The following is a 22,630-nucleotide window of genomic DNA, read 5'->3' on the forward strand; positions in this document are numbered from 1 at the left end:
TTTATCTCCTTTAGCATTTCATGGGTTTATATTTTTTCTCTTTTGATTAATGCAAGCAGTCTCTTGGCTGTCCTCGAGAGCTGCTGCAGCTGCCTGCTTTGATCAAAGCTCATCCCTCAGTGCTTAAAAATCCCAGCTGCTTGCCCCGACTTACTGCATCCCATGAGCCATGAGGTAGGGGTGCATAGCCAGGAGAGGGATGGAGCCAGATCTCCATGCCCTGCTGGAGTCATGGAGTCTGGGGCCTCACCTTTGTCTTCTTGGTGTGGCTGCAGCCCCCCAGGCAGTGGCCTGGCACAATTCACACACACCATCCTGACACTGTCCAGTGCACCCAGACATTGTGTAACTTATCCATCACATGAAGCATCAGCAGATGGGATATCCCATGGAAAGTCTTACTTTCTAATCCCAGTGGGAAATACTGAATTCAGGGGAATCCACCCCTTGAATTTCTCAGGGCTGGCTTTATCCAATAAAAAAGCATGTAGATGTGGTTCTTATGGACAAGGTTTAGTGGTGGAGCTGGTAGTGTTATATTAATGGTTTGACTATATGACCTTTGAGGTCTTTTCCAACCTTAATTATTCTATGAGCCCCTTCATGGACAGGCTGTATCCCGAAGGACGAGCTCGGGACTGGGCTTCGCTGCCTCTCATCCTGAGTGCTCCCGGTCTGAGGCACTCTCCGGTTAGCCTGGAGCTTGGCGGCCCGTGGGCATCCCCACCCGTGGCGGTGGGCGGGAGGACCGGCGTGTGGCCGGTGCCGGTGGGGACATGTGGAGCGGGCGCCAGGCGCTCCCTGGCCCCTAGATGGAGCTCGGTGCCCACCGATCGCTCCCGGTCGGCCCAAGGGCTGTAGCTGCGCCGTGGGCAGGGATGATCCCCTCCAGCGCAGCACACGGGCGAGCAGAAGGGCAGGGTGTCCATCTCGGTCCCGCCTATCTAATTCGCCCATGGATACTGATCTCTGGCCGGAGAGGTGGCCACCGGCACAGTGTTTCACATTTGCAGCTCTGGCCAGCTCTGTGGGTCACAGTGCACGAGGGTCATCCATGAAGGGGCAGTGCCATGCATTTTGGGGAGAACACCCATAGCTTTGACCTCTGTTTGCCTCAAGGCACTTGTGCTAGGGGTTATCTTGCCCTAGACTCCATCATGTGGGGGAAACCAGATAGCCAAGAGTTCCTCTCCATCTGCTGCAGGTCCATCTGCCTGAGGTCCCCTAGCTCCCACCCAGAAAACATCCATAGGCCCTTAAAATAATAGCAAATTAGGGGAGGTTGCTGGGGCTGAAAGGGGAGTGAAGCACAAGGAAGGAAAGAAGGACCATGGGGCCAGTGCCACACAAGGCAGCATCTATAGCAGTGCTAGGCAATATTCACCCAGTTCCCCTCACCCCATGTCTCGTGTGCGGGGCTCTCCACTTCCCATATCAAACCAGAGTCACTTTGGGTCAAGCTGTCAGCCACAGTCGGGGTTTCCTCCAGGAAGGTGACCGAGGCTGGAGTTAGGACTTGCCTTCTGCAATCCCACTTGTTGGCAGGCATGGAGGAGAAAACAGCTCCTGAGACACAGATGTTCAGCAACAGGACACCACTCCTCACTCCTCGCCTCTTTTGGCAGCGTCTGTGGCCACAAGGGCTCTCAGGAAATCCTTTCTGCTGTATAACATTACAGGTGTGTCTCTGCCTGTCTCCTCGGTTTCTCTGCCACAGCCGTGGTGTGTTTCCCCAGGGGCTGGCACACACACATGCACCCTGGGATCCCAGCATAGGATCTGCATTTCCTCACTTGACTGCTGCAAGTCTAGCTTCTGCCTGTGGTGTGTGAGTTGGCTCTGCTCAGATCCTCGGATCCTGAAAGACTCTCAGATCCTCGGATCCTGAAAGACTCTCAGATCCTCAAAGGACCAGGTCTGGAGGGAAACTGCATGGGAGCAGTGGTGGGTCCACCAAAAAATGTCTGATACCTTGCTCCATGGAGAGCACACTCCACTCTGTGTCCCACCTCCCACCTCTGGATGTGGTGGTATGAGCCATAGCCAAGGTTGGTTTCAGACCTGTCATAACAACTGATAAGGTTTAAATGTTTGTTTTCACTCCATCCCACAATGAAAGACAGATCTTTTCAAGCATTTCTGTGCGAATGGGGGGGTGGTGGGAAATAACCCTGCCACAGCTCTCTCATTTGCCTCTGTGAATGTCTATGTCAGTGAGCAGGGTGCCTGGGACACAACCCTCTGCGGTTGCAGGTGTTCCTCCAATGGCAGGGGAGCACAGCCTGGCAGTGGCAGAAACCCAACAGTGCTGTAAAATGCATAAAAAACTTTCTGGAGCTTAATCTTGGAAAGAGGGAAGTGCCCTGGATACAGCTCAGCAACTACTGTGTGACTCTGTCACTACGGGATGCTGTAGATAGGACCTACATTTCAGCAGCAGTCCCATGATGTGACATCTCCAGATCTGGCATGCCACTGGCACAGGGCCAGGTAGGCTGGGTATAGTCCTGGCTGGGGAACAACCCTCCTCTGCCCAACCCAGGTTTCCACTGGACCAGGAGCCCAAGACCCAGGTGCCTCTCACCACTTACCCTCAAACCCCACTGGCCTGCCGAGAGTTGGTGCCTTTTTCATACAACTCTCAAAAGAGCATCCTACCAGAACTTCATGGCTCCCCAGGACCTGCTAGCCTTTATCCACTTCTCCCCCAGCCTGACTGTGGAGGACATTCCCTTCTCCCCAGGCTCTCAGGGCTCTCCTGCGAAAACAGCTGGGAAAGCTCTTACCTCTGAGAGAGGGAGAGCTGTGCAGAGGCCTGGCCACAACTCAGTGCACTTGTGATCGCTTCCTCACCACAACCCTGAGCAAACCTCATTTCCACCTATACCTTTTTTTTTTCCCCTTTGCCACCTTACATAGGTCAAGCCCTGACTTCCAGCACATTTACATCCAACATACCTGGTAGCTAAGGCTCAGTCTAACTCCTGCTGAGCACTGGCATCACAAACTAGATGCATTCTAGATGAAAACCCAGAGAGGAAGAGCCTGGTAAGCCCTGGCACATGTCTAAAAGCTGAGTATTGACAACAGCAGGTACCAACCACCAAACATTCCAAAAATTTCCGCTTGCTGAGACAGGAAGTACCCTGGGAAACGAAGCTTTTCTTCATGTTTTCATCTATCTCCGCCTTTGTACCGCTTCCCAACTGTAGTTAAAAAAAGTATATATTGATTGATACCTTTTAATCACTGCTTTGTTATTTTTAGGCAGTTGGAGTCTAGGAAAGACAGACACTTAACCGCAGCTCTCAGACCAGCGGGTTCACATTCTTTTCAGGCAATGAGAAAACGGGTTTTCTCAAGCTTTGCTTGTTCCTACTCAAAAATCAGAGCAGGGACTCCCCATTTCTGCTCATTCCATTTTTGCCTCAGAAGTAGAAAGGAAAAGGGCGGCTGAGCTGAGGGTAAGTACTGAACTTCCAGCACCGAGGAAGTGCAGAGCAGGGGTTTGCAGCTCTCTGCAATAGGGGATCACACACCTTCAGTGTGCAGGGTTTTGGCTGCAGGCTGCTGTGTGACCTGGAGTCTGAGAGCTGCCAGACCTGGCCCCATGCTTACCACAACTAGATGTAACAACAAAAAAACCCAAAAAACCAAACCAAACCAACAAAAACCCAAACAAACAAACAAAACAAAACCACAAACAAATAAAACAAACAAACAAACAAAAAATATGCCAGAGGGAAGACAAAAATTAATTTCTAGACTTGGAAAAATCAAGGTTTTTCCAGTGCTTTCAGAAAAGAAACCTAACACAACTCTTTGAATACAGTTTTAGTTTTTACTTGTATAAATTTATAGAATTAATTTAAAACTATCAATAATAAAGAGTTTCTGACTAATGGAAAGGAACAGGGGCAAAAAACCTTTGTCCTAATTGTGGGCAAGCACTGACACATCAAATAAATTTCCTACTGTAATGGAGACAATGATAATAACAATAATTAAAAAAAAATCAAAGTCCCAGCTAGCTGCACAAACAAAAGATCTCAAAAAAACAGACAATCTGGTTTGACTCCAGCAGAGATTTGTTGTGATAATCTAAAGCTTGGTGTGCTTTTTTCTTCCCTTAATACTTATTTTTTTAAAAAATAAATCTAACCTTTTTCACAAATTAAGACCTTTTCATTTAGAAAATTTCCACCTGGGATAATTTGATAATTCCAAATGTTATTTCACAAATGTTTTTCAAACAAGTGGCCATCAAAGCTGACTGTTGCACAAAAAAATCAGTGTCACTCAGCCAGTCTGCTTCTGGTAGGGGAGAAAAAAAAGATTAATTCAAAAAATTCCAGCTGTCCCAGAACCCCAGAGAGGGATGGCTTTTTACTGTAACCCAAACAGTTTTCAGCAAAGCCATTTTCAGTTTTGTCAGTAAATTGGTTTGGGTTTTCTACCCCATTTAGCCCCCCAGTGTGTGTAAGCTGGCCTTGGCTGCCTCCCACAGGGATGGGCTCCCACTGCCCCCGTGCTGAGGCACCAGCCCCAGTTTTAAGCTTTCTTTTGGTGTGTTGGTTAATCGGGAGCACATTCAAAAATACTGATCAAGTCCCAGTGAGATAATTAAAATGATCCTATATATGGTGTTCCTGGGGTCAGAGCCTCCTTTCATTACCATTTATAGAAACCATGTTAGAGGACACATACACTCGCCTGGGTCTTCCTCCAGCAAATGCTACAAAGAGGTGACTTTCACTGATGCTGCTGCAGGAAAAATAACTTTAAATATATAAAAAATGCCCCATAGATGGGATAATGCAGCCCAAGAAAAGCTATATGTGGTCTTTACAAGTTTGGGGCAGGGACCAAACACGCTGGCCTGCACCCAGGAAAAAGCACAAATACAGGCTCTGCTCAAGGCACAAGGCTCCAGCAAAGACCCTTCAGCCTTTCCCTGGGCCATCCCTCAGCAGAGATAAACCAACTGATCCTCATTTGGATGACTCATGTGCTCAACTAATTGACTAAATGGGGGCCATACCTCTGGTTCCCTCCTGCCTACATAGTTTGCTGAGCTGGGACCAAACCCAGACAACCGCAGCCCATACAGCTGGGCTTCGTCTCTTCCAGCTCCACACAGATGTTTAATGCTCTGCTTGTTCTTGCAAAGACTGCTTTTTCTCCCCCTGGATTTTGCCTTCAAAAGCTCGCACATCCATAGCCAACCCAACATGAATGATAGCTCTTAATCCCTGGCAGTGTTGCGGGTGACAGAGGCGTGGATGACCACAGTGCACTTCCCTACGATGCCCACAGCTCTCAGCTGCAGGCATCACACAGGCTTTTCCCCTTCAGACCAAGGTCACTCTATCTTGATCCATATTTCCTAGATACAGACAAACAGTGGAAAAACATTTCTCCCTGACTGCCATTTCACGTTTGGGATTTGCTTTATTTTGAGAGCAAGAGAAGGGGGAAATGACTTTCAAGGCATCTTAATGCAATTTTATTCCTGTTCCCAAACAAGTATAATACAAAAAATTAAATCAGCCTTCAGTGTGGTATGGATGGCCCCAGGATATGGCTGAGGTGATGTCAGCCTACAAAACATAACATTACATGTCAGTGTTTCATGTCATTACTTATTGATTTAATTCCACCATATTTCAGGCAACTTTTATTGTCTAGGTACAGATCATCATACTAATAACTGGAAGCACATATGCAGATATCAAAAACACCTCCTGCCACTAAACCAATTTGAAAAATGAATCCAACAGAAATATTTTAAGAGAAACCTCCTCCAGAAAAAATCGTTCCAGGGACAAGAAAGACCAGGCAACTATTTTTCTGGTTCCAGTGTTACATATAATGTCATTTCATACCAAGATTTCTTTTTTCTTTTGGTCTCGTTTTTTTTTTAATTGGGAAAGATTGATAAGAAAAGGAGGAAGTCAACAGTTTTAAGAACAAGGTGTAGCTAGTCTACCTAAACACATGCCCTTGAATGTGCATTATCATACATTTGACTTTGCTGGGGAACATTTTGGATTATGAACTGAATAATGTGGATATTATAAAATGGCTGTCTTGGAATTAAATTTTACAATATTGATGTGTCATAATAATAAAATAGAAAACACTTTTAATATCAACAGTGAGTTTTATCATCCTTTTTTATTATTATTTTGTGGTTAGCATTTTTCCTCTGCAGAAAGCCTGAAAACAAAAGTGCACACTGCAATGAACTGTAAACCATTAAAAATTTGTACACAGCAATGCCTCCTAAAGGAGTAAGCCCTAACCCCAGCATTACCTTTGTAGATGAAGTTAGGCATATGTTAAATAATCAGCTTAATCAGTATCTAAAAATCTGTCTGTAGCATAAAACAAAATTCAAACAAAAGACTTCTCTGAAATTTATGCTGGGAAAAAATACAAATTATTTTATTTTAGTAGTTTTCTGGGGGTAATCAATATCTTTTAAAGATACCTCCAAAAATGCCTGTTCTCTGTAGTTACTTATTTTACTGTGTTTTATCTTTTTTTATAGTTTTTTTCTTTTTTGGCTTCTTGTCTCTCCATTGCTGCAAATGCTTCTCTGTGTTTGCTAGCACACAGGACTGCAGAGTGGGAAAATTGTGCAGCATGATAAATTCTTAGCCCACTACAGTAGTAGATTTTAGATAAAGCAGACTATTCATACGCTCCCTTAACAAATTCTGAGAAACGCTGTGCTGCACCCAGAGGACTCAGCTTCCAGGAGCACTATCAACCACCAGGTATCAAAGGCTTGGGGTATTTCGTCACAGATGTCTCACAGGCAGCCTGGACCCCAGGACCACATCAGGGAGTCCCTGCCACTCATGGCTTGCGACCCTTTTCAGTCCTATCCTGCAACATCCTTTACTCAGTAATTCCCAGTGCTGGAAGGAAACAACAGGCTGAAGTCAGTCCAGCTTTCCTGGCCACTGGGCTTGGAGTCTCCCCCAAGGAAGCTGATGAGAGTTTTCCCACCAGTTTGATTTTCCTCTGAGAAAGGCTTGCCAAGCTGGGAATGATGTCCTGCAGCAAGGCTGAGCATAAATGGAAAACAGTGTCCCTAGAATAATTCCCTGCAAGATTGTCTCCAGAATGTACTCTTGCACATTTCTTTATATTGAAATCCCCCTTTCCATATACATATCCATATTTCAGACATGAATGTCTCTAGACCCCCCTCAGCCCAGGTGAGACCTCACTCCAAGGTCTTATTCAAGATATTATTCCACATGAGTTTAAGGCCAAGAACCCTGCGCAGTCTCTGCCACCCCCAGCAAGCCTCCCAGAAGGGCTTCAATTAAAGCACATGCTAAATGCACTGCTGGGTTGAAGCCTGAAAATGTTTACAGGATCAGGGTTTAAAACACAGCATATTATATCTGGAGCCTCCAAAGCCAATTAGACCCGAGCAAAGTCAAATGGAAACACTAACTCTATTTTCATTAAAAAAAAAAAAAAAAAACAACTGCACAGGCTTCAGCAGTAGTTGTGATATGCTGTCTCCTCTTGCAGAACTAATAGACAGGGAACAGCAAGGCTTTAAATGATTTATTCAGTACCCTGGAAATTTTTTATTTTCTTTTTCGTTTCCACATAAATTACACAAGCACTTTATAAAGTGAATACACGTAAAACACCTTGTAAGTGCATAACTTAAAAAACTAAAACAAAACAAAACAAAAAAAAACCCGGAAAAAAACAGCGCCCAAACCAAACAAACCAATGCCTTTAAAAATTTCACTGAAAATAGGTTTTCTGGTTGCTTGTTTGTACTAACTGCTTAAACTGGCAGTGCTGTTTTAGATTATAAGTAACTGGAAAATATATACTGTATATATATATACCTATATATTCCTGGCATTTGCTAGAAGTGCTTTGTTTAATTGTGTCTCATTCTCTTGGTACAATTAAAAGAACAACTAAGTTAAACAGCTGAGAGTGAAATCGATTTTTTGCTATCAGAAACTGCCTTCTAAAGGAAAACAGGTAAAATAAAACACTGGACAACATTTTGGAAATTATATGGAAATAATCCATGGAAAGAAACTGCATTACCCCCGCAAAATGCCACCCAGGTCTTCTCATTATTAAAATACACTGATGGGCACACAGTCCGTGGCAGCCAGAGACAATTTGGGCTCTTCATACAATTGAGATATCACATTTACCATCCTCAGGAGTCTGTCAGATCCTTCTCTTGTTCCCCCCTTGCAAGAAAAAATTAATGAAAAAGGGGAGGAGAGACAGCGAGGTGAGATCTGAAGGGTTCCCATCTGGCACAAGCAGAAATTGCTGCTGTTTCCTCCATTTGTTGCATCCCCGAACGTCTCCACTGTAGACAACCCGAGAAGGCTCAGAGCAGAGCAGTGCTTTCCAGGGAGCCTTCTCCTTTTGTTTTAAGCCATCAGTCCAATGTGTGTATATATATGTGTGTGTGTATATATATATATACTTTTTTTATATATATACACACACATACACACACATATGAACATACAAGGGTGACCTCAGGCTTTGTACTGCCACCAGTAGAATCCAAAGGAAGTTTTCCTCTCCCCTAGCTGGGTGAACGCCGGCGGCGGCTGTGTCTGTCAGGGCTGGGCTTTTGTCTGGCAGCACGTCAGCAAGTTCAGGGTCGACACTGGAGACTTTCAAGAGAACAAAAGGGTTGGGGGGAGGTGAGATAGTACTGCTGCTCCAGCAACCCCACGGCTGGGAAGAGATTTTGTGGTGGCTTCCCTTCCTTTCAGTCCTTCTGGTGGGTTTCCCCAGCTGGACAAGTGGGTTGCACATGTGGCTGGATGACAGGGGGGTGCCAGCCTTCCCTGGGGAGAAACAGAGTGACTACATGTCCCATCAAGGATGCCATGTGTCCCTGTGGAGACAGCCCTGCTAGTAGAAGGTGTACGTGCCACTGGTGGCCACCAGGCTTATTCACAAGCGGAGGCGACAGTGGTGACACTGGTGATCTTGGTGGAGTCGTCAGACCAAGGCTGGAGGTTCTGGAGGGCGAAGAGAGAGGAGTTGTGGACACAGATAGGGTCTGCTTGGATGGGCTGGTTGATGGTTTTTTGGAAGGCCTCCTGCTGCAACTGCATGAGGATGCGGTTTGCTTGCTGCCGCTCAGCCTCCCGCTCCTCCGCTGTCTGCCTCCTAGGAGAGAGGGAGCGTTAGAGGTGCCGGGGAAGAAAAGGAGGGGTATTTTCCAAGAGAATAACTTGTGCTGGGTGCTCAGGACTCGGGGGTGGGGGTAAGGAAAAGAAGATCCCTAGCCATGGCGTGGCCCTACATCCCCTGCACAAACTGCGAGTAAATCCCATAATCTGGGGACTCGGTCTATCTTACTGGCCTCAAAAAAAATTGCTCTGATGCAAGAGAGCTGGGAGCTCTCTCTAGATTATTCTCTGTCCACGGCAAAAAAAACCAAGCAGAGACAAAACATGGAAAGGGTCACACAACAGCATTGCAAAAGCTGCAATCCCCTGCAAACATGCCCTGGGACCAACAGCGAGAACCAAGCATACAGTGTCCCAGTGAGGAGCATGGAGCAGGATGAGGCAGAACAGTGATTGGCAGTGCCACACAGCTGGGAGATGGGCAGCATCACCTTGGGCATCTCCTTCCAGCAGCCAGGTCTGCCACCTCATCCGCTGAGCTGTAGTGACCAGCTATTGAAAGTCTGGATGAAGGCAAAAACACGCCCACGGCAGGCACGACAAAAATCAGCAAGATGTCAGCTAAACACTAGAAACACATTTTTTAGCAGTGAGAAAAATCAAAGCACAAAATATACCACATGGACAGGGTGAAGGACAATATTTTTAAGAACAATTTGGACATGTGTCTGCCTGGAATGACACCAGCAGAGTTGATCCTGCTGAGGAAGGGGGGTTAGGGGGCCAGCAGGGGTTCTTTCCAGTGTTGATAGGGTCCTGGTTCTGGGCTACCTGGGAGGCAAAAACAGGATAGGTAGAAATGGCCTGAATGCACTTATAGCCACAACAAAAATCCCACTCCCACTTGTTTGGATGGCAGATCAGTCTGGAGTCTGCAGCCTGCAACCACCTTCGAACATCACCTGGCACCGCCATTGATACTGCTGGGAAAACCCGGGAGCAACTCACAGTGCTGGTCTCAGGATGATTCCCAAATCATGCCCTCCCCCCCTCACACCCCCAGGCCCAGCTGACACTCTCCCAGCAGCTTCAGTGGACTTATGACACAGGAAATGGCAGTTTTTAATTTAGCAACTCAGGGGGGATGTGAGATGTCTCATTCTCTTTGGCTGCGAGGATTGGAAGTGGCAGCTCTGATCTCCATAGTGACATCTTAGAGCACAGGGCAGGGGGCCCCTGGCTCCCAGTGGGGAAGCAGGCCAGGGCTGGATGCCAGCGATGGGCCTCTGGGCACCCAAGCCTCCAGGTGTGTGGCCACTGCTCCCGCCTGGGAGCAGGTAGTTCGGGGCTCAGTCTCTATTTTAATCACTGTGTCAACATCTCATGTGAGACATCCCGGGGAGAGGAGACTCAAAGCAGCACCAGCCATCCCCATGCAACCCCACAGCAGTTCTATCCCTGCTTCAATGAATATTTAATGACTCCCTGCACAATGAAGAGATTCTCAGGGAGGAGGGAGGGAGCCCCACATCCAGGGTGGTCAGGAGAACTGTGGCTGTAAGCACCTGGCTCCCAAGCATCTCCCTGCTGCAAGCAGCTGGCCTAGTCATGCATTCATTCCAGGCTGGGATTTGCAGGTTCAAATCTGCCTGGAAGTAACTGTGTATAAAACAAGAGCACAAATCTGAGGAGGGGATCACACAGCCACCTTGCTCCAGCAGAGACATCTAGGCAAGAGGCAAGGGCAAGACTCTTCCTGCTCAGTCTGCAGTTAAGCAGTTAAATCCATCAGAGGGTTTAAACCAACTCTCTTTTCTCAGTTACTTCCTGCTGTTGAGTTCAGGTTGAGTCCGTAGTGGCTCCTTTCAGCACCCGGTGCTCCAGGCACTGCTCAGAGCCCACTACCCAGCACAGGGGCCTGGGGCAGTGAGCTGGGTGTGCTATCACCCAGGGGCACCCACACCTCCACTGCAGCACCCAACGCGCACAGATGCATACAAACAAAGTTTACATGCCTGGGTCTCTCTGGCTCAGGCCGGTTATGACTCTCCCATGTCCAACACTGTAGCTGAGGTCTGGCTACAGCCTTCCCCTTAGGCAGAACCAGGATTTTGTTTTTCTTTACCCAGCTATTTTTTCGTAAAACATGTGAACAGGTTTATATCCTCTGCTCCTCTGCCAAAGGAGGCTGAATTTAGCCAACAGATGCAAAGAGTATTGACAGATGGATTTGCCTCACTTCCTTAGGAAACCTGGTTAGAAGACATAGCTGACCCTGTTTTGAAGGCCACGGCAGGACTATTCCTCCTCCAGTGTACTGCTCCTGGCCAACAGAGATCACTCCAGTCAGACTTCCTAACACCTGGGAAACTACTCTTCCATGGCCTCTCTAGGGAAGGACTCACTGGGGTTGGGGATTCACACACATACTTGGTTTCAAATTCCCTGTCCCCCGTTTCCTTCCCAATCCCAGAATCCTCACTGTCCTATTAAGTCTCAGGGAGACGCCAAGAAAGCCCTTTTCCCCCATTTTGAAGAAGCTGTTGCCTGTGTGCACTCCAGCACCCAGTGTGCAGTACCCAGCAACACCCCCTTTCTCTGTTCGAGCTTGCCCTCGCCCAGCACCCCGCCGTGGGCTGCCTGCACCCAGGGCAGGGTACGTTCTCAGGGCTGGAGTGCCTTCCCCGGGGACATCCCAGGAAGGTGCAGCTTGGGAGGGGCAGGGTTACGGCCACTGAGCCCGGGAGGGTCCGCGTGAGCCCAGCCTCCTCTTCCTCTCCAGCTTTACCACCACACCCGGCAGCAGAACAAAAAGAAAGCGTTTGGGCAAGGAGGCGCCACGAAGAATGAAATTTTCATCCCCCGGGGATAAAAATCTCCACACTACACAGAGCCTGGTACTCCAGCAGCCCCGGGCTGGGGACTCCCACATGCCGCTGCCAGGGAAAGAGGCACGGAACACACTGCACCCACTGGTGAAAACTGGTGCAACTGAGTGCACCCACCGCACTGCAAACACCTCCATGCACGTGTGTGTGCACACACATTCACGCATGCTGCATACGTGCACACCTCGCTCGCAGATCCGGTGTGCTCATACCCGCACACTGCACACGCACAGCCTGCCCTGCAGCGCACTCACACCCCCGTGCACTTTCACACACACACACTGTACGTGGGCACACCTGGGCGCTCGTGGCCTTCATGCAAAAGTGTTCACACTCACTGTGCAGTTACACACACGTGCCCTGCTCGCACACACACCCGCTGGTGTGCACACACACACTACACGTACACCCCACCCGCACGTTCATAGCCACAGATGCTGCGCACACCCGGCTGTGCACGCACATGCACGTGTACACGCACTTTCACATCCACACACACACACAGGGCTTGCAAGCCCATGTGAGGCCACCACTGCCCCTCTAGAGCTGGTGGCAGCCAGGCCTGCTCACCCCGGGCTGCCCCAGCACCCCAGTCCACCAAGACCCCCAGTCCCTCACCTCCACTTGGTGCGCCGGTTCTGGAACCAGGTCTTCACTTGGGCGTCTGTCATCTTGAGGGCCTTGGCAAGGGCAGCGCGCTCGGCCGAGGCCAGGTATTTCTGCCGATGGAAGCGCTTCTCCAGCTCGCAAATCTGCAGGCGGGTGAAGGAGGTGCGCGGCTTCTTCTTCTTGGGGGGCGTGCGGTTCTGGTAGGGGTGACCTATACGGCGTGTTACAGTGAAGGGTGAGAGGGCCACTGGGGGGGACACGGGAGGAGGGGGGATGAGAGGTAAAGAAGCAAGCAGCGACACATCAGCAGAGGGGCTCCGGCTCCGGGTGCTGGGCTGGGGACACCCACCCCCCGCTGCGAAGCCGCCGCTTCCCCGCACGGGCTGCAAAAATTCGGCGGCGGCCCCGGCGCCTTCCCTGGGTGCTGCGGGCACCCGCCGGGCACCGCTCGGCTCCGGCGGCGAGGAATGCGGCCGCTTGCCCAGCGAAGCGCCTGGCGGAGAGCGGGGGGTCAGCAGCGACAGGCGGTCCTGGCGCCGGGACGGGGCTCCGCGCTCCGTGCCAACCGGGCTCGGGCTAATTTCGTTTGGGTGCGGCGGTAACCCGCCGGCCCCGGCGCCTCGTACGCGGAAAGTAACGTCCCGGGAGTTCCTGTTCGTTGTTTTGTTTGGTTTGTTGTTGTTGTTGTTGTTTTAAATAAATGTATACGGTTTGGTTTTTTTCCCCTAACCCTATGAAAAATAATTAGTGAAAAGTTGCGTTGTGTCTCAGCCAGGAAGAGGCTGCGTGAAATCCAGCCCGGTGCCTGCCAGGGGAACGGCCCGTTCGTCCGCCCGCGGCCGCGCCTGAACCCAGCGCCATCGGGTCGAAATTAAACGGGAATTTTCAAAAATCGGGCCTCGGTTTCCGCCCTCGGGAAGAGGGGCCGATTGGGGCGCTGATTTTTCCCCGTTGCAATTTCGTTGGGGGTTTTTTTGTGTGTGTCTTTATTTATTTTCGTTGTTCGAGTGTTTTGCTTTGTTAGCGCCGAAAGACAAGCCCGACTACACCTGGAAAAGGCGGCGAGTCCGGGAAGCGGCTCTAGCCCGAACCCAGCTCTGCTCGGGACTGCATAGAGTCCCTTTTGGTAGGGGAAAAGGCTGGCCGAAACCCGCAGCGGGGGAAAACCAGACGGGTTACGGTGCGCACCGGGCCGGCCTTCCCGGGCGGGCGAGAGCCGGGGTCGCCGGCCGCAACGTGCCTTCCAAAAAACTCCTGGTTTTAAAGGAAAGTTTCCCTGGCTGTTAGCTCGGTGGCAGGGAGCCGGCAGCCGTGGCCGGGACTCACGGGAGGTGGTGTGCCGAGTTTGCCATCCCTTTTCCTTTGCCCGCCTTTTCCCAGCCGCATCACGAAAGAAACAACAAAAAAAACCCAAAACAAAACACAAAAAACTGAATTTAAAAATAATTTAAAAAAATACACCAAACCTAACCAATAGAAAAATACACAAGCCAAAAAACCAACCAAACAAATAAAACAAACGCCCAACCACACACACAATCAAACCAACCAAAAAATCAAGGCAAACAAACAAAAAGAAACACAACGCATTTAGTGGGGACTGAATGCGCCTGATTTCCCACACCGTCTTGCTTCTGGCCTCCTCCGGGACCGACTTCCCAGGACCATCCAGGCCGCTTTCTCCACCCGGCCAGAGAGATCCCCGGCCGGATCCTGCGTGCCCCGGTGAGCACCGGCTGCCGCGCCGAGGCCGGGCGGCGGGGAACGGAGCGGAACGGTGGGTGCAGGGAGGGAAGGGGGTGTCCCGGTGTCCCGACTCACCTGTGAACCTGTCTTTTGTGTACCGCCTGTTGCTCTCCATCCAGGGAAAGGTGAGACCCGTGAGACTGTTCATGCCGTTCACCGCCGGGACGGCGGCGGAGAGAGGCTGGTGGACGCCGCCGGCCACGGGGCGATGGGCCGGGACGCGGATCACCCCCCCGGCCGAGCTCAAGGTGTTGCCGTTCATGCTCACCGCCATGTTCACGTTGTAGGAGCCGGGCAGGCCGCCCATGCTGCAGGAGGTGCCGCTGTAGGCGCCGGCCGCGCCGCCGCTCGCCCCGTAGCCACCCGTGACCGTGTTATAGGCGCTGCCCACGATGCAGCCCAGCCCGTAGTCCGCCGAGTCCTGCAGCCGCGGGTGCGACACCATGCAGCTGCCCGGCTCCGACGTGTTGAGAATCTGGTCGATGCCGAAGCTGATGGGCTCGGCTTGGCCTTGGTGCAGGTGGTGAGCGCCGAGGTGCTCCATGCCGCCGCCCGGGAGCCGGACCTCCGCCCCGGGCACGGCAGCACAGCCCCGCAGCGCCCCGAAACCGGCAACGGGGCCGCGCACAGCCGGGACACGCCGGCTACGAGCTCAGTCCCATAGCACGACGGTCGCACACCTCAGGAAACCCCAGCAGAGCCACGCACGGCCGGGACACGGCAGCCACACGCTCAGCACGAAGACCCACCAGCAGAGCCATGCGCAACCCAGGCACGAGAGCGAAACAACCCCGCAGCCCAGGACACGGCAGCCGTGCCCAGCGAGGCACAGGACCTACACACTGGAGACACAACCACGCCACACACACCCACTACCCAACAGCTTCCAGGAGCGGAGACACGATATCCCCACCCACGCACACTGGTCCCGTTCCGATAAGACCCAGCGCCGCCAGGAACTAAGACACAACCACCTCACTCCAGGAGCCACTCACCCAAGACACACACACACGAGGGTGCCCCGGGGACCCCTCGCCGCGGCGGGCGGTGGGGAGCCGGGAGCCCCGCGGAGCGGAGCAGAGCAGAGCGCGGCGGAGCGCGAGTGCGATCGTCCACCGCCCCGCTTGCCCATCAATCACCCTACCCAGGGCCTACTGCTGCAGGCCCTCACTCTCCATTGGCTGGATGCTGAAAGCAGCCCAGTGAATGACAGCAGAGAAGAGCACACAAGAAAAGGAGTTTCTTCTTCCCCAGCTTAGCCCCCCCCGTACCCCCACCCCCCGCAAAAAAAAAAATAAATCACCGTCCGGTCTGGCCTTATAAAGTGAGCACTGGGTGCGCGCAGGGCACTGAGGGGCGAATGAGTGGCAAATACCGGGTGACAGAGTGGGAACGTCTGGTCCCAGAGTTTGTGGCTGTAGGCTGCTGGGAAGAGGGGTCTTGGCAGCTAGGCCCCGCCAGGGAATCAGGTGTGGGCCGTGATCCCCGTGGGCTGCAGCTTGTCCCGAGCAAGGGCTGAAGCTGGGGGATCTTATCCTGGTGGGGTCCCAGACCCACTGTGCCCCTTTGTTCTGAAAGGTTCTCAATTTCAAAAGTCAGCACCTCTCAAAAAGGCGCGGAGGAGGAGGGGGCTCTCCCATCCCCAGATCCCGGAGCGGAAGCGTTCAGTAGGGCACCCCACGGGCGGCCAGACCCGTGGAAGGGGTATGATGGGAGAAGGCGATGGGCTGGTGCACACCTCCCCCAGAGAGCCGGGGCGGGGCTCATTCCCCCGGGACGATGGCCGGCCCCAGCTGTTCCCCACGGGGCAGCGTCGCACACCGCGGCGGGGCGAGGGCTGATGGGGCACCCGCTGCTGCCGGGCCCGCCGTCTGCCACTGCCGTTCCTTCCCGCGCCTGCCCGCGGGAGATGAGTGTTTTCGTAAAAAAAATCCCAACCAAAACAAACCAAAATGAAAAAAAAGTAAATAAATAAAACCCAAAACAAAACAAAGAAAAAAACCCAGAAAGTTATTTAAAATGCTTTATACAAAATGAAAATGAAGGTCGGTATCGCAATTTGCTGCAAAACTTGTTGTGGCCCTTGTCCGTCGGTGAGTGCTGCGCGCAGCCGGGCAGAGGGCAGAGCCGCCGGTGGGGCAGAGGCACGGCCACCTCCTTCCTCCCGTCCCCCCGCCGCTGCCGACCGGCGCTGCCCAGCGCAACCCAGCGGCCCCGACCGCGGCGCCGAGGTTTTGCCGTTGGTTTGTGCTCTGCCCACCCCGTCCTCCCCGCTCCTGGCTGGGACGGGCCCTCCAGGCCCCCTCCTCTCCGACTGGGCCAAAGGCTGCCCTTTATGTCTTAAACGTGCCTGTGATTCAATGCCCACGGGAGGCCGTGGAGATCCCAGAAGACAGCCAGTTTTGGGCTATCCCCCATGCAAAACCAATGTGCTGGCATAGAAAGAGTTGTGCCCATGCACACAGGTACACCTCCTCACCCCCCGCCAGACATATCCCATCCAAATCCTCACACACACACACCCACTCACACAGTCCACACTCTCAAAGATGCACAAGTTCACACATACCCTCATGAGCCCACAGGCACCCATGCTCACAGTCCCATATATTTGCACTCACACACACCTACATTTGTGCATACTTATTCAGACATCCCCCCATACCCACAGACAGTTAAAACCCTCCCTGCACCCATGCAAATTCAGACGTGTTCTTGTCCACACCTTCAGAACTGTGTGTTTTCACACACTCGCATTCACTCCCACAACACACAATAATACACCCTGGTATCTGTGCATTCAGATGCCCCCAGACACACACACACACTGACACACCAGTGCTTGTGGCTTCCTACCATCCTTACGCCAGCCACAACCCTGTGTGACACCCCAAGCCCCATCACTATCACTGCACCACCACCACAGCCCCACATCAGGAAGACTGTGCAGACAGTAGGCAGTAGCAGCAGCAACCCACAGCCACCCTCCTGCTCCATGCCAGGCCGGTGCCCAGCCAGCCTGCCCCCCATCCGTCCCCCCCTGCACCGCCCAGCCCTGCCTGCCCACTGGGGTCGGGTTTCCCCCCCTCCCCATACCTGCCTCAGTTCTTGACTTCTGAACTCTTCAGGGAACTCACTGGCGCCAGCTCCATCAACCAAAGTCCTTGTGGTTAGGAGGAGCTGGGAGAGGAGGGAGGGAGCAAGGGCTGGGGCCAGCCAGGGCCAGGAGGCTGCCCTCGGGCAGGAGGCCGCCTCGTCCCCCAGGGCTGCAGCTGCCTTTGCCCTTCTCCAGTACCTGCCTAGGCTTCTTCTCCAACCCCTTCCCAGAGGGGAGAGGTGGGGCAGAGCCTGCTCACCAGCCCTATGTCAGGCTGTCTCCACAGGGAAGCAATAAAGCATGCCACACCAGTCCTGCACAGTGCCACAGAGTCCCCTGACAGTGAGCTCTGACATACAGAGGGATCCAGATCTGCTGCCAAGACTCTAGTAAATAACACAGCTCTCCAATACTACTTGCACATCCCAAAGGCCCCACTCGGCACTGGGCAAAGCCTTTGGCCTCCCCTGTGCCAGAGATCCCCCAGGCTGAGCAGATGTGGAGGCTCCCAGAGGGACTGGCCCTGAGAAATTACAAGGTTGTCACCAGGGAGCCAGGTTGGATAGTGAGGGTCACAGCCTCTAGCTGCTGAGCCCAAGGTAGGTGCTTTTGGGCAATAAACCTGCCAGGAGACAGACTACAGGTAAGTCAGAACTTCCTCTGCACAGCACCCAGTGAGGACAAAAGAGAAGGGCAGGCAGGGCTGGGTCCTGACTGGGATTCAAAACTTCTATAAGTCAATAGGAATTATGAATGGGTTTAGAATGATGCACAGTCCCAGGATTTAATCCACACACAAGCCACAGACCTCACCTGCATCCTTGGGAAAGCCACACAGCTCCTGGCATGGGAAGTTTGGGCACTGCATGTCTAAGCTCCAGGATAATACCCAGTTCAGATGTTCCAGTTCAAATTGCTCCTGGCCTCGGTTTCCCCTTGGGCTCTCTGGGGCTGTGGCCTGAGCAGTACTGTAAAGCACAAGGCTCTGGAAATGTCCTGCCTCATTAGGGCTGGCAATTAATATATAGCTTTTCACAGAATATTCTGAATTGGAGGGGACCCACAGGGATCATCAATCCCCACTCATAAGTGAATGGCCCATACAGGGAGCAAACCCACAACCTTGGCTTTTTTTGCAACATGCTTTAACTGAGCTAATCTCAGGGTCAACTCCCTAATTCTGGGGCTAAAGAGGCAGTGCTGCAAGCTCACACACTAAAACACATCAGGGCCAGTCTTGGTGCTTTCAGGTTCGCATCCCAACAGGAGAATTTACGAGGGTCAGCATCCACTGTGAGGTGCACCCAATGATCCTACAAATGGATCTCTCGAGTGGGGGGCAGAGGTATTCCAGCCCAGTTGGCTCTTTCTGGATTCCCAGCCAGTATACTCCCACCTGCTGAGGGCTGGGTTTGTCTGTCTTTGGTAGGGCTTTGAATGTCAGGCCCTGCAAAAAATAATTCAGATATCATACTCTAGGCAGAGCTTGGGGAGATAGACATTCACAAGTGTTTGCCCAAAAAGCTGTTTAGGGCAGTAGAGTTTCTTTGGACAGAGAAATCCTTTTTTTACAGGAAACACCAACAAGCTGCATCAGACCTCTTTGGACTTGGACGAAAGCCTCCAGTGCAGGAGCTGACACGTGCACTAAGTTGCTGCAAAATCAGTACACTGAGGAAGCCCAGTGCTCTTGGTCTCTACTTCTCCAGAGCATCTCACCTCCTTCAAGTATCCATGGCCACTTATATATTCCAGCCAGACCTGAAACTTTTGCCCCCTTTCACCTGCCCTGAGCTGCTGCTGCTGAAACAAGCTCGTTTCCGAAGTGGTGGTTCAGTCCTGCCCAGCTGAAGGTTGGGGGCCCAGTATATCCATGCTAGGAAATGGTAATTGAGACAGGGGCTCTTCCTGATGCATAAGGCTCCCCTCTCTCTCCCCAGGAAGGCCCAGGGATCTTTTCTCGGGTTCTCTCATTGATCGGGTGCATCTGCCTCCTGCTAGCAGACAGGAGCAGCCCAGCCAGGGCCTGACCTCCACCCTCCACTCCCCTTTTCTTCTGCCTTACTGGCTTGCCACAGTTCCCCTTGGCCCCTGAGCTCCTTTACAGCTCGGGGCTCCCAGGAGCTCGGCATCGCAAGCTGCCTCCCTGCCTCGCAGCTGCTGGCCGGGACACTGCTGCGAAATACAAGCCCTCCTGAGGGGACCCGGGGACAAAAGTGGTGTGCCTGGGACCTTGGCAAGATCCCAGCAAAGCCCATCGGGCTCGCTCCGAAAACTGCACTTCGAGCGGTGCTTTTCGGAACGTGTAAAATCCTCCCACATTGCTGAGAGTGAACGAGTCTGCCGCGGGCAGGTGCGCGGTGAGAAACACCCCCTCAGCAGATGGGTGCACCCCGACTCCTTCCTTCCCTCTCTCCTTAGTTCGTTGGGCTCGTGGCTCCCCCAGCTCGGGTGTTACCCACCATTCCACACGTCCATCGCCTCCCGCAGCTCTCCCGTCCCGGCTCGGCCCCTGTGAAATCAATTATAGCAAAGGCGCCGGTGCCCACGCGAGGCCGTGCGGGCCTGGGTTGCTCACGGAGCTGGCCGGAGAGCTCCGGGGCCAAGCGCACCCTGTCGGGCGTCCCTCGACTCTCCCTTGACCGAGGGAGGGGGTCGCGCTCTCCGCTGCCGTCGGGGTTCTGCCTCTCAGCGCTGCCGCCCCACTAATTTATGCCACAAGTGTCGCGACAGACGCCGACAGCGAAGCAAGGCGACCCCCGCCCCAACCAGCCGGGCTCCCGCGGAGGTGCGAGTTTCCCAACGGGAAATCTCGTTTCCCGCAGTTCCCACCGAGCCCGAGCCCGCACGGACAGCGGCGGCTTTTCCCCGGCTCGGAGTCCGCGGGAAAGGTGGCCCGCGCTTCCTGCGCGTTTAAAGCAATTAACACAATTTGGGAATTTTTAATTGCTCTATAAAGCACGTTGTAAATAATTATTCCCAGCTCTGTTGATCCCTCGAATACGCACTGACAGTTGTAATTTATGGCTTTGGAAACGTGGCCCCGTGCATTCAGCATAACTCCTTATTACAGTAATGACTTAGCGCCGCTGCACTTAATGAGTATAAAGTGCCCGGCGCAGCGGGAGCCGCAGCATCGCACGAACTTCGCCCGCAACAATATTTCTCCCCTTTATGGTTACAAACGACCGAGGGGCTATGAGTTAATACGGCGGGGAAGGAGCGGCGGGGCCGGGGAGCAGGGCCGGCTCCGCGCTCTGTCAACGACATCTCCCGGGGCAGTAGTTATCTACTAAAAATAAGTATTTAGAGCAGTCTGCAAACTACCCCCCTCGTCTCCCTGTAGCCGCTGGCTTCCTGCAGAAAAGAGCTTCAGGAGAGGGAAGAACACGGTCATCGCACCTGCGGGCGCACGCAACGCGGGTGCCGTGGAATCCCAAAGTGATCTGCACCCGCCGATTGCCTCCCACCTCCCGTTGTCCCGGGACTGACCAGCTCCATGCAACAGGCCGGAGGTCTCTCGTCCTTACCGGCCCTCCCCAGTCGGAGGTACCCGCGGGAGGGGAGGGAAGGGGGTTGGTGGTCGATGGGGCCTGCGGTGCCCGGCGGCACCCCATGAATATTCAATGTCGCCGGTTGCCGGAGGAGCATCTGCCAATAAATTATTGGTCCTGCGGCACCAGCCCCTCTCTCCACCGTGTAGAAATGCGTGTAATCCCATTAGCCCCGTCCTCTTGGCCACCCGCCCCGAACCAGCGCCGCTAATGAACGGCGTCTGGCCGCCACCCCCGAGGGCATCGACGGCAGTGGGGGACACCGGGGGCTCTGCCCCGTTATTAACTCACAGTTTAATTAAACTTTCCGTGACAGCAAGAAGCAGACGTGGGCTGGTCACCCGCGTCCCTTCATCATCTACCCCTGGTCTCCCCCGCTCTGATAAACGTTGGCACCTGCGACAGCCAGGCCTGTCGCGACACAGAGGATGGCAGTCGTGACACAGCCCCGATCCTGCGACTCCCCCGTGCCCATGGGGTCTGCTCGCCGCCCTCGGCCGCGGCTGCCGGCAGCTGCCTTGTTTGTTCGCTCGCCGGGGGAGCGAGGACCGCTTTGTCTCCCGCCCGCCCCGAGCCCTAGGCCTTTTCCGCATCACACAAAGTCCTGCTTTGTCAACAGATTTTGTCTCTCCCTTCCCCGACTCCCCCATTCCTAAAAGCCGCCCTCGGGGGCAGGAGCGCAAGCAGCTTCCAACGCCGGGCGGGCGGGGAGCAGCCCACCCTGCCGGCTCCGCTAACAGAGTAGCTTTCACTAATGAACGAGAAGATCCAATAAGAATGGTCTTAATTATTGCAAACATTGATACGGGCTTATCTATGAAAACCTCAAAACCCTTCTCTGTAAATCCTCCCGTTTGTTTGTTTACTCCCCCCCCTCCCCTCCCAGAGCTCAATTAGCACGCAAAAAGCAAATACAAATTATGGCAGAACCGATGGGTAAACTTAAGTCTAATTTGCTGCTGTTTGCATTAGCCTTTGGAGAGGAGGGCCGGGCAGGGGGGCAGCCCCCTCCCACCCCAAGGCAGCTGCCGTACAGGTAGGTGGCTGCGTGGACGAGCCTTTGCCGTGCCCACGGGTCCCTTCGGTCCCCGAAGTCAAGGGACTCCGGCGGGTTCAGGCGCTTTTCCTTATTTACATCTGTCTTTTTACAAGTTACTCATATATGGATTGAAATATCTGTAAATAAATATAAAAGAAAAATATTTTTGTACCTACAAAAGACACTGACAAATTCCAGAGCTATAGATTATGACTTATAGTCATTATTGACGTAAGGATTTTTCCCTGACATGTGCATACTGTATATAAGCGAAATTAACGGTTATGAAGTTTTGTGCCATTTATTTTATGACATTTTGAAACGTAACTTTTGGACCTAACACTTAGTAGGAGAAATTTTTCTAGCAAACGACCACCCTGTTCATCATTTAACTAATTTTTCTCCTCAACTCATTGCTAACGTTTAAGAATACATCCAGATTCTGTCAGGACACTAACAAAACTCGCTACATGTCGTTTGCAGTACAGGAGATGCGGAGGAACAGGATATTTGGTATTAACCGTGACATAAAACTGGGG

General features: G+C 52.5%; 1 protein-coding gene across 1 annotated transcript; it reads right to left on the bottom strand.

Moving 5' to 3' along the window:
* Positions 1 to 8,972: 8,972 nt before the first annotated feature.
* On the bottom strand, positions 8,973 to 14,945 carry TLX1 (T cell leukemia homeobox 1). The gene is made up of 3 exons (XM_027648254.1): positions 14,477 to 14,945; positions 12,665 to 12,866; positions 8,973 to 9,195 (listed from the first exon to the last, which is right to left on the bottom strand). The coding sequence occupies exons 1-3, from the start codon at positions 14,943 to 14,945 to the stop codon at positions 8,973 to 8,975; spliced, it is 894 nt and encodes a 297-aa protein (XP_027504055.1).
* Positions 14,946 to 22,630: the final 7,685 nt, after the last annotated feature.

This window comes from Corapipo altera, unplaced genomic scaffold, assembly GCF_003945725.1.
Source record: "Corapipo altera isolate COAL_440 unplaced genomic scaffold, ASM394572v1 56, whole genome shotgun sequence".
Taxonomy (NCBI): Eukaryota; Metazoa; Chordata; class Aves; order Passeriformes; family Pipridae; genus Corapipo; species Corapipo altera.